This window comes from Oenanthe melanoleuca, chromosome 5 (genome assembly GCF_029582105.1).
Source record: "Oenanthe melanoleuca isolate GR-GAL-2019-014 chromosome 5, OMel1.0, whole genome shotgun sequence".
NCBI lineage: Eukaryota > Metazoa > Chordata > Aves > Passeriformes > Muscicapidae > Oenanthe > Oenanthe melanoleuca.
In genome coordinates, this window is record NC_079339.1 from 21,766,146 (window position 1) to 21,778,216 (window position 12,071).

Here is a 12,071-nt window from a genome sequence, read left to right on the forward strand (position 1 = left end):
GGATTATTCTGCAGTAGATAGAAGTTCCTATCTATCTTGTGGCTAATTCTTTTTGTGAGGAGGGTTTATGATTTTCTTTAAAGCATGAAATAATGGCTACTGCAACTTTGTTTGTAATTCTGTTGGGTGTAAGTACTTTGGTTGTCTCTGGACAAGTAAGGAGGGTTAATTCCTTTGGGTTTGCCCTGTGACCACTTGGGGATGGGAAGCAGGATGAAATACTTTCTCAAAGTATTGAATAGAAACTTACCATAAATAATTGGAGAAAAATAGAATAAATCATGGCTTTTTTTGGTCTGGTAATTCATAATTGAAACCATATTGAGGTTAGATTGATTTTAAGAACCATCCAGCTGAAAAAGCCTTAACCACAGTGGCAGGGGATATATCTCTGTTTTGCTTAGATGTATAGGACTGCTCAGCTACTAAGTTCAACACACTGCTATCCTTACCTCTGTGCTTTTAAAAGACAGTGAATTGTTGTTCAGACTATGTAGTTTCACTGATAGGTGGTTTACAACAAGCAGGCCAGATGTTGAAAGTAGAATACAGAGGTGGGAAAACACTGTCTTCTTCATGGGAGCAGTGAAATTTTATTCTTCTTAAGTGCTGTTGCTGAGTTTTCCCACTAAATGATAGCTAGGAAGTTCTTGATTCTTCTTTTATATGGAACATCTTACACAGCCTTGTTTTCCCAGACACCATTCTGTGATGTAGTTTCTAATGTGTCTAATGTACTTTTCTTCAAGTCTCTTTCAATGGTGAGCAACCAGTTAAGAAGTTTTGGGGCAGGACTGAGTCTTTGTTGTCTCTGATGCTTTACCAGTATCTTTGAGGCTCCACAGAATTTGAATATTAAGATTGTCCATTTCACGGTCCAGTTGTGTTAATTGATGTCGTGAAGCTCCCACCTATCTCCCTTCTGCTGAGAAAGGTCTGTTATAAATTTCCCTGCTAAGATGAACTGGAAGATTCTACATCAAGTCCAGCCTGGAGCTTCCCACATCATGAGAATTCAGCTCTCTGGATATATCATCCATAATGTATTTATTTTTCATAAAGCAGAATCAGGTTGTTTTTCATGACCAAGAGGGAGGACAATATTTGATTGAGCTATAGCAAAGGAAGGTGCCTTGTTTCTAATGCATTGTTACACATGCACACTTGTAGAAAGCATGCACAGGACAGTGCAGCAGTCTGAATCCTTATGTACATACATAACCATTCTTGACTTCTCTCTTCCAGCTTCAGGCTGTTCCCAAGTTCTCACTGTCACTCACATTGCAGTACTTTGGATTTTCATATGAACTGCAAGGATCTGTCAGAAAACTGAGACTGTGAGAATTAAGGGACATAAAATTACTCTTAGGAAACTAGCATTTCAATTTGAGCCTTTTTGCCTATGAAAATGATTCACATCAAGTAACCTATTAATCTTGGATTAATTATCCTGGCCCCTCTAATGATATTAGCTGGGAGGGTGATAGTGAAGGGTTGTCTTATCCATAGCTGAGTGTCAGCACTTTGTCAAAGAAAGGTGATGGATGACCAATCTACTGTTGCTGTTTGCTCTCTTCTCTGAGAGTGAAAGTTCCTGTGACTTTCCATCAAGAATGTTAATAAAGATGGGAATGGAGCAAATGTGCCTTCATCACTTGGTTGCTTGAGCAGTGACTAGGAGAACCCATCCCTATGTCATTAGCCATTTCATGCTTTGCTGCCATAATGGAGATTTAATTAGGTTGCTGTTGTATTAATTGCCTGTATGGTTTGCTTTTCCCAAGCAGAAATCTGGAAGACTTTAGCAAATTATGGAGGCTTGAATTTGCCTGATTTCCTGCAGAAAGTGGGGTCAATAGGTCTCAGACTGTAGACACACTCTTCAGGCAGGCAGCAGGGGGTTGGCTCTTAATGGCACTTGAGAGATGCTTAATTGCCTTTTTGAAATGTTTTTCTCAAATGAGAGGCATGGTTCTCCCATCCATTAGTGTGTGTCTACAGGGTTTTCCCTCCTTCCATCATCCTTTAGTAAATGCAGAAGCAAAACCTCCTTAAAAGTTGCCTTATTTTTCCTAAGTTATGACCAGCAGCATTTTCATGCCTTTCTTAAAGTAGAAGAAGCTGGTATTTAAGGAATGTACCTAAAATTTAGGTTTATAAGAGAAATTCTTGGCCATTTTAGGTACATATGCATGTGCTTGCATACATATGCATGATATATTTCTTTCTGTAAATGCCTAAAATAGTCTTAGATTATGGAAAAGGAATAATCCTTTTCAAAAGATATTATAGCAAGCAATTTATTAGGAAGTGCTATGGACAGAGAGAAAACATTTCTAGAAAAACTTCAAATGGGAGCCATTAATCCAGGTAGCAATTCTCGCCCATAAGTAATAAATAGAACATTGTCTGCAGATGGCTCTACCAGTTATTTCTTCTTGTAGGACAGAAACATAATATTTTCTTGGCACTCTGATTTGATGTTAAACCTCTGTTTCATGTATTAATGAAAAGAGGTTTCTGAGAGTTGTGTTAAGATGCTGCTTGACATTACCAGGGTCATTTGGGTAATAGCAGTCTTGGGGTGGGGGTTGTGTGAAAACAAGTCTGTAGTAAAGCTTTAATGAGGTGGATTATGCTCTGGTACCATTTAGATTGTGATTTGCTGTAGGAATTATTGAAGCTACAGCAAAATCAGAGGGCTGTCCCTCTGATTTCCCTTTAGAAAATTTAATAATCTGAAAGCAGATTTTTCTTTGCACATATCAGTTGCTGAAGTAATGGATGTATATTTACTGAATTACTGAGTGTGCTTTCACAGGTAGCCATGTTTCTTTCATGAACCAGAGTTCCATATTGTACCATTACTGTATCTACATTATTCTATTTTTCCTCTTGGGTAAAAACTAGAACTTTGTGTTTTCCATTAGGATCCTCACAAGCAGTTTAAGATGAAGGCTGCTTTTGCCAGACCTGATAAAGCGTGTGTAGCTAAAGGCCAGTCTGTCTTTCTAACTATTTCAGGAAGTCTACTAAAACATATTACTCCTACTGACAGGTCCTTGCCTGACACATACTCTTAGACCATCCTGGACAAAAGAGTGTGCCAATGTTGTGCTTAGCTTTTCCACCCTACATATTTATCCCCTCTTCAGTTTTGATTTGTACATAGAAGGAAATTGCATTCGCATCATATTTTTTTTCCTCCTTTACCAAAATGTTCAAAATGTTATGATGTCTTTTAGTAAACAGGCTCTTTATTCTCCTCAGCCTTGAAGTCATTCTAGTTAGAGGTGTCTAACCATTAAACACAAGGAAGGTGATTGCTGGGTGCATAAAGTTAACCAAAGACTAAATAGGGAAACAGAAGTTTTCAAAGTTTGCTTCTCACAAATATGACCTTGTAACTCTGAGTCTGTAAAACTTGCTTTACTCCTGATACAAGCAGGCTTATGGTATGAGTTTGGCTGGAGAACTTCACAGTATTTCTGTAAGCTGCTGGCAGTTGCTAACCTCTTACAAGTATTCATAGTTTTTACAGGCTAGGATTCAAAACTTCCTTGCAAAACAGCATCACTCAGTTTCTGCTTTCCCAACTCCCCTTTTCACCTTGTCCCAAAGGGTTTGGTTTTTCCCTTTGCTTCTCTGTCCGACCTCTGCTTGGAACATCATTTGGAATGGAAAATTTGAGACTAAAATGCTGGTGTTTTCATTCTTGTCAAATGGTCCCTTCACTGCTTCCTCCCCCATGTTGTCAGCTCCAAAGGGGGTTGGCACATTCAGTGGGAATTTAATTGTCTGTCTTGTCTTTTGCTGTCTGGGCTGACTTCCCTATGCTGTGTATTGAAGTAAGACCTTTAAAGTCTTAAAAAGGATGCCCTAGTTAAAATTCACAAGGAGCAGATAACTCTGAGATTTATCTTTGAATCTCATGTATTTTTAGTTGTTTTTTTTTATTCAACAGGTTGGTTTTTTTTCCTCATTGAACAAACTTTGTGGAAGCTAGTACGTTGCTCCTCTTTGTATCTGCTTTTTCCCTTTTTGCTTGGGTGCATATTTCTTGCCAAGTTTATGGGTTTGTTCCTTTGGTTTTGTTGTTGTGAATACTTTTTCACTCTGAAATTGTAATGCTGATTAAGTTTGTTCATTGAGTCCTGACTGTAGATATAAATGTCTTGAAATAATGACTAGTAAACGAGAATTAAACCATGCTAGCTGGGCTCAATTCACTTTCATTTTCCTTCTCCACAAATCTATCTGCCTCTTCCACTTTAGTTTTCATCTTAACCCCTCTATTTGGTTACACAATAACAGCTAGACAAAAATGAAAATTGGAATAAGAAAGAGATTGGAATAAAGGTTTTGAGAAATTGCCAAAGTCAGAATTGGAGAGTCAGGCTGCCTGATCTGAGCAAATTACAAACCTAGTGGTTAGGGCCTGTCTATATGAATTACTCCCTACTGTGATAATTCACTTTAATCAAATTATTTTGCTGTTTTCTTGTTTTCTTTCACAGAAATGGAGCAGTGTGAGCAACCCACTCTTCCTTCCACTGATCCCACCTCAGTCCCAAGGTTTCACAGCCGTAGTTCTGACCTATGACCGAGTGGAGAGCCTTTTCCGGGTTATCACAGAGGTGTCTAAGGTGCCAAGTCTGTCCAAATTGTTGGTTGTCTGGAACAACCAGAACAAGAACCCACCAGAAGGTAAAAACCCATGGGAGGGGTGGTCAAAGAAGGGGCATAGCATGTCTATTGACACCTGTTAAGAATGACCTCTCTTCTACATAATTTATTTTCAATAAGTATTTCATGGTTCTTTCAGAATAATCAGTTTGCATTTTTTGTGACAAAGTCTTTGGAAGTGGAATAAGAGAAGCCAAAGTAGATAACAAGAAAAAAAAAGCAAAAAAAGTGGTTGTGCTGCTAACTTCTGAATCAAAAGTTATAAATACAATATTACAGAAACATTTCTGTCCTTAACATTTTTGGAGGGAGTAGTAAGGAGAGGCCTATTTTGATCTGTCAATAGTTGCTTTTATTTCTTTGTAGACAGGCTTTCATCACAGTGTATGTACTGCTGCTACTGGACTGTTTCTAGAGCAACTGTGGTTCAAAGCAGCAAAGTAGTTTGAATGCTTTGGAGCTAGAAAATAAGTGAATATTTTGATTGATTGATGAACTGAAAATTTGGGACATTTTAGGTGTCCAAAGTGGAGTTTCCATATCACTAGAATATCTTGTGAAAATGTTAATGCTTGTCCAGCAAGACAATACGTAAGTGCCTGTTTTAAAATATTTCTGTTTCCAACACATATGATATACTGTGCTGCTCTTTGTAGTATGTGAATGAATCTGGTGTCATCTGTGTGGTTTTTAATTTGTGGTTATTTTAAAATGAGGACAGGCATTTTCCCAGATTATTTATATGTGTAGATTTTTGGAGCAAGGTTTGGTTTAAAGGTGTATTAATTACTCCAGTGTGAATTCACTGCTGTAAATCTCTCAATCATTTTATTTTTAGTAGCTGAGGTGTGCTTTGCCAGCCTGGCATACTGCTGTACTGTGTCCCCTTGTGCCAGTACCTCAGTCTAAGGCTACTCAGTCCTCACAGCTTGCTGCCTACATTTTCAAACCCAAGATCTTGATCTCATGTTTTTTTGACTCCTTCCATGCACTGTCATGTACACTCCATGGGCTGCTCAACCAACCAACTGTTGTCCAACCAACGCCCTTCTTTCCCATCCCCAGACTGCCTGCCTCATGAGACCATGCTGCTCTTAATCTCCCAGGTCCTCAGCTGGAAACACAGGTCCTGACATTAGTGAATTTCATTATGAAATCATCGTGGAATAAATGGGAGGCCTTGCCCCATGTAAGGGAAGCTAGCTAGGCTTGGCCTTTGGTAATCCTCCAGTGCTAGACAGACTCTCCAACACTGCTCATTTTATTCCTGTGCTTACTGTTCTTTAGGGTGACTTTCTTCAAGTTCCGAACAGCAGTACTAAAATCCTGAGCATTGTGCTAGGCAATTAAAGCCTCCTCATTCTGGATTAAAAACTGTAGCTATAGTAGCTGTATATGAGCCTGGTTCCCATGTGCTGTACATATGGATCTGTCATTCTCATCTGAAAATGTGGTGATTTTGTGGGACAAGAAATGTTGCCTTCTAGGAATATATGTTCAAAAAAAATGCTGTGTTGTGGATTCTTCTGTCTTCTGTAGTGAATGAAGTGTGCTGTTAGGACTCCTCACTTTATAATTCTCTTTCCAGAGGCTTCAGCTGCTGCTGCTGTGTTCTGCACTTCAAGGTTAGTTATTCTGCATAGCAGCAAGATGCAATGTAGAAATTTATCTCTGACCACTTATCTTAATTTACCATCTCCTATGAGCTTCTCAGAGCCAATCTATTGCTACCATTCACTTGGCTCATTTGCCATTTTGGCAACTTGCTGCAGTTTAAAGCAGAGTAGCTTTATTCTTTACTTTAAAAAGTGTTCTTTATTACTTCTGGGCTAAATACCTCAAGTTTAGTCATATTTTAAATGTTTTACAGCCCTTTAGAGTAAAAAATGTTGTGTATAAATTGATAACAACAGGAATTTTTGCATTAAGCAGTTCTTTTCTAAAAGCAAAAAGGTTTAGTGATATATACAGTTATGTGATCACTAAGACTGGGTGGATTCAACCCAAATGAATTGTTTCCACATTTCCTTCAAGTGAGTGTGAGATACAGGAGATTGCAAGCAAATAGTTCATTACAATAACCTTTTATTTTCAATCATTGTATTAATATTGAAAGCCAAAGTGTGCTCAATTTTTTTCTGCCTTTTTTACTGTTAAGTCATAAACTAGTTTAAAAAAAATTCAACCTGTCGAGCTTAAAATTGTGGACTTGAGAGCACAGTTGAAAGCATAATCAGTTTTGTCCTTGCATTAGCCTAAGCATTGCATTGAAGCAAATAACTATTTGTTTTTAGTGTCCCTTGTCCCTTTATTGCTGTTACAACCATTGTAATCTCTTGGCCTATGGCTAGAGAGAGGTCAGTTTGATTAAATGAACTTGTTTTATTCCAGATCCATGCAGGGCATTCCACTTGGCTCTTCAGCCAGTCTCTCGTTCAGTCTGTCTATTAGTGATCCTAATCCTCGGACTTCAAAGCTTCTGCTGTTTATAGCCTGTTAAAGCCAGGAAGTTTCTGATGGATTAGAGCAAGGAATGAGTTTGAAGTTTGTAATGTGCACCACTGTCACTGATAAAGTCTAGTTTATTACCCTACAGTAGTATCTGCACTTTTATGGCTATTCATTTTTAATTGGTTGTAGTAAAGCAGAGGTGCTTAACCTTCTAGATCATCAAGTGGTCTATTTCTTGGTCCTTTCCACAGAAGGGACATGTATCAGTACAGAAGCAGATCTTGGCTTTTGTCATTGCAACCCTTTGTGTCTTCATTTTTCGCATGTGTAAGTGGGGAGGGCTGGGTGAAGAACATCCAAACTGCCTTCCTTAGTGAGTATGTGTGCTAAATTGAGGATTGGGTTTAGGTTTCCTGGGTTGCAGCTGGCAAAGTGCCACACAAGTGACATGTGGCCTTTCCTTTCTTTCCTCTGTCAACACCAGAAAATTATTGTAACTGAAAATATCATTATTATCAAAACAACATGCTATGCATTTGCAATAATGCCTTTATGTAATGGTGCTCACAACTTAAGAGGAAAACCAATTGAAAATTAAATACTGTAAAAATTGTACAAAATTTAAGACCAAGCATCCCAGCTAAGAGGCTGTAGCTGATCTTGGCTGCTGTGCAGTGGTAACAGGTGTGGGGAGTGTGCAAGGTGTCTGGAAACAAACTCCTTTCAAACGTAGACCTCTCAGGACAGATGCATCTCTGATGTGACAGAAATGTTTTGTTATGCTGTTTGATTAAAAAAGTGAACAGGTAAGAAGACAATGGATTAATTAAACACTTGACTGGAAAGTTTTCAACCAAATAGCCTGTAAAAATATAAAATTGGAAAGCTACGTGTATGTGGGCTAGATATCAGTTGTAATTTTAAGATTTTTCTTCCTTAGTCTTAAGAGTTTGTAAGGATCATATTTTTAGCTTAATGTCTGAGAGCTATCTGGAAGTCTGAACTCATGGTTCTGTGTTTTCTTTAGAATCAGTGAAAAGAAACAAGATGAATCTATGAGAAACTCAGATGTCTTGGGCAAAGACAACAAAGTGAAGTTAACACAGTGTTTTTGATGGTAAAAAAATTGAATCTTATATGTGAAATAGCAGAAAGAAAATATCACATACAATGATGATTCTAATCTTGAAGCTTAAAACATTATAGAATCAGCTTGTTATCTTAAGTATTCATTGAATTTAGGGATGTGATCTCTTCTCTGTGTCTTTGGCTGAGATTTGCATATTTTCTCTGTCGTGCATTGAATGCAAGAAGCTCATCAATGCAGCAGTAATTCAGCCCATAGCTGTGTGTATAATACTAATAAAAATAGTAAAAGCCTTGAAATGTTACAGGAAAAAAAATCAGTTTTTTCCCTCACTCACTCTGGATCTATTAAAATAAACATTGTGGTCCAAGTGCCTGGTGCTGGGAATATTTTAGTAGAAATCATTAGTTTCTCCATCAGCCAAATATTTTTTTTCCTTTCATTCAGTGTGTTTTTCTAAATTGCTAATTCTGAAATTCAAGAAAATAGTCTATGATAGAAATTTCCATCGATGTTTGTTTCAGACAAGTGAAGAAACCACTTTGCCTACCACATAAGTCATGTTACAATGCATTAATTCATTACTGTTAGTAAATATGCAACAAGCTATACATCATGTGTGGTAGCTTGATTCCTTTTCAGGTTCAGTTTTATACACATGAAAAGTGTATTTTAAAGACTGTATTTTCTGTTTAGCTGTGGATCCTGGTGCTAAGTTGCTGGTATGGTATTACTGAAATAATAATATTGTATTTGATGCTGTTAATGGACAACATTGATATAAACTGCTGGGGCTAAGAGAAGTGAATATCCTTTGGATTGCTGTCTCTTAAGAAAGTGTTATGTTTAAAAAAAGTTATTAAAAACATCTTCAGCGACAGGTTTGGGATTTTCTGCATATTTTGCCTCTGGTAGTTAGCACTGGTAAGGATGTTTTTTTAAACTTCTCTCCAAGTTTTGAATTAATTTGGCTTCTTGATGATGGACTTAATGCCATCTTCCTTGATTAGCTAGAGAACTAATTCATGGTGATTATAGTCTTCTATAAGGCATATTAGAAACATTTTGCAGTATTACTTCCTAGGGAAATCTAGAAAGTTAGCATATCAAACCCATCTTATCAAACTGGGCCCTAGTGTCCTGGAAGCAGATATTCTTTTTTTTATATACAAAAGGAATTCTCTGCATTTCTGTAGAACAATATAAACACTGTAATGTGGGTAGAAAGCATCTGTTTTTGAACACTGAACTGACTTTTTCGCTCAGCCATAGTGGAAGGAATTCTGATGATAAGTAGAGGTAGTATGCTTGATGTTGTTTCTGACAGTTTTTTGAAACTTCAGACTCCAGCTAAATTCTACCATTCAGTATTAGAGACTGAAAAAATATTAATTGGGTTTCACTGGCAATGTTCAAATAGTTGCATTCATTCAAACTACAGCTAGAATAAGCATCAGATGAGAGCTTGTACAAAAGTTCAGGTATGAGAATTGAGTATGCTGTATGGGATTCTGTGCAACTGCAGGTAAAACAGAGCATATTTAGAGATGTTTTCTGTCAGTTTTTTATCAGTCTTTGTCTATCTTGCTCAACTTCTGGAAAGGTTTTTCCTTTTTGTATTTGCAAATGGGCTCCATAGAAGTTTTGGGAAGTCAGAGCTTTATATGAATTAATGTTCTGGACTCAGGTTATCACTAGTCATAAAATATTCTTAGCTGTTGTTATTGAGGCAGTAAAGCAGAAAAAGAATGTTTGTACAAATGTCTTTGTATGAGTCATCAAAAAGCTGTGATTTTAGACAATAAGTGGATTTTTAAAAATTTGTCATGTTGGTTTTGATACTGACAGGCATTCAACTCTTGCCATCAAGAGTGTATGCTGTATTTCCAGCTTCTCATTATCCTTACCTGCTGCTTCCATTGCAAATTATCTTTACCTGCTGCTTCCACTGCAAATGCAACAAACCATATGCATTCAAGTATCACCTGCTATTTTTTGAACTTGATACTTCTTAGAAGTGGTGTCTCAAGAATATTGCTTAGCTCTGCACAGCCACTGTGCTGATTCTCGTGTTCCTAGGCTGAGTGTTGAAACTAGGAATGGATGATTAGCATGTAGAGCAAGTAATATCCTTTGTAAATAACAGTTCTGTCTGCTGACAAGATCAACAATAATGTCTGTGCTGCAAAAGGACTTCTTCAGATTTATTAACTTTTTAGTTTTTCAGAAGCAAGGATACAGGGAATTTAACAACATGATGGTGTGCCCTAGTTCCAGTCAGGACAGGGTTAATTTTTGCAGTCTGTACCACCTCACTATTCTGTACTACCTTACTCATTTTGGGGGGCAAGGAATCTCTTTCCAGGAGAAGGGCTTCCTCCTGGTTGAGAAAACTTGGTGGAAGGAGCTGTCTGGCATTGTCTGTCCTTGGGTTTTTTTTCCATGTGAATATTCTTTTTTTCTTGTACCCTGTTGTTAATACTGTTGCTACTGTAAGCACAGTATTACTGTTCATTTTATCTCATTGATGTTTCCAGTAAGTTGTTTTCACCTCATCTTGTGATGTTTGCCTTTTTTTCCTTCAATTCTCTTCCTCTCCATCCTCCTGCAGCAGGAAGGGGGAAGGCAAAGAGTGAGAGAGCGAGAGAGGCGTGTGGTTTGGAGAGTCTTGGTGGGGGCACTCACTGGGGAGTACCATTCCCAAACCATGACACAGTGCCATTTCTCTTTGAAAAGAAATAATGCATTCCATGGAAATATTGTGCTCTATTATTTTTAATGATCCCCTTTCATGTATGATGTAACAGTTCATTCAGTACTGAGAAACAGGGCTGGATTTCAGACTAAGAAATCATTTTTATATATAAACAGTGTGTTTAAACAAGCTTATGTTGGTTACATTTTCATTACAAACATCTGATCACAAGCCTAGGGAGGTGTGGAAAATGAGAGAGGTTTTTTGTGTGAGAGGGTATTCCTTTAGGTTCTGATGAAATTGCCTCTTTCTAATGACTGTCCTCCCTTCTCTTATTTACATGTCTTATAATTCACTGGCAGCTGTAGCTGAGAAACATATCAGTAGAGGATGGGATTTTTTGCTGCTCTTTTATATGTGAGTGTTTTAACTGGGAATATAACTATAGCACCTTTTTATCCTACAGTTTTAATAATCTTGAAATCATGCTTGGAAATTTTGCTGTGAGATGTGGACTTGTAGGACTTAATGGTGGAATTGTGGGCTGGCCAGAAACACAGCCATGTATGTATGAGATTGTTAGGGTCTGTAAGCCCATTAGAAGAGGGAGCTGCTTTGGGCAAAGCTGGGAAACTACTGATTTTGTGTTTAGAGGACCACACACTCTTTTCTATGGGCTTCTCCAGCAATCAGTGCATCAGTAGTCCTAAATAGCACATAATGCCAATCATGACCTGAGCCATTACCAGAGAGCAAGTATAAGTGTTATTCACTCTTCTCTCATGATTATTTCAATATGACACCCAATAGGAAGTGCCTGTCATTCTCTTCAGAATCTTTATATAGATAGACTTGTATTTACTTCAGAGAGCTTTATTTCCAGAATTTGCTTCTATTTTCTGCTGCATCACAGAGTCCTCACTGATTTTTTAAAAAGTAAGAGTAGTCCCCAGTCCAAACATGCATTTTTACTTTTGTATGCTTAAAGGATCTCGTGCCATGATGTAAGATTCTTAAGTTTCTTTTGTGTTTGTCATACTCTGTCGGTCTGTCTTATTGTAAGAATAAAGCCTGTGCTTTTACCTTGGTTATAACAAAGTCTAGTAAACTGAGAATTTCCTCCATATAGGTTTTGCTAGTGCTGAGGTTTCT

The 12,071-nt window shown here is 37.6% G+C and overlaps 1 protein-coding gene across 2 annotated transcripts in view; it reads left to right on the forward strand.

Annotated features, from left to right (window-relative positions):
• Nucleotides 1-12,071, forward strand: part of EXT2 (exostosin glycosyltransferase 2) — a 73,573-nt gene that overhangs the window by 38,578 nt on the left and 22,924 nt on the right. For both annotated transcript variants that reach the window (XM_056492793.1, XM_056492794.1), the window contains exon 10: nt 4,518-4,707. In XM_056492793.1, coding sequence (XP_056348768.1) covers nt 4,518-4,707 — 190 coding nt within the window. The remainder of the gene's footprint in view (nt 1-4,517; nt 4,708-12,071) is intronic.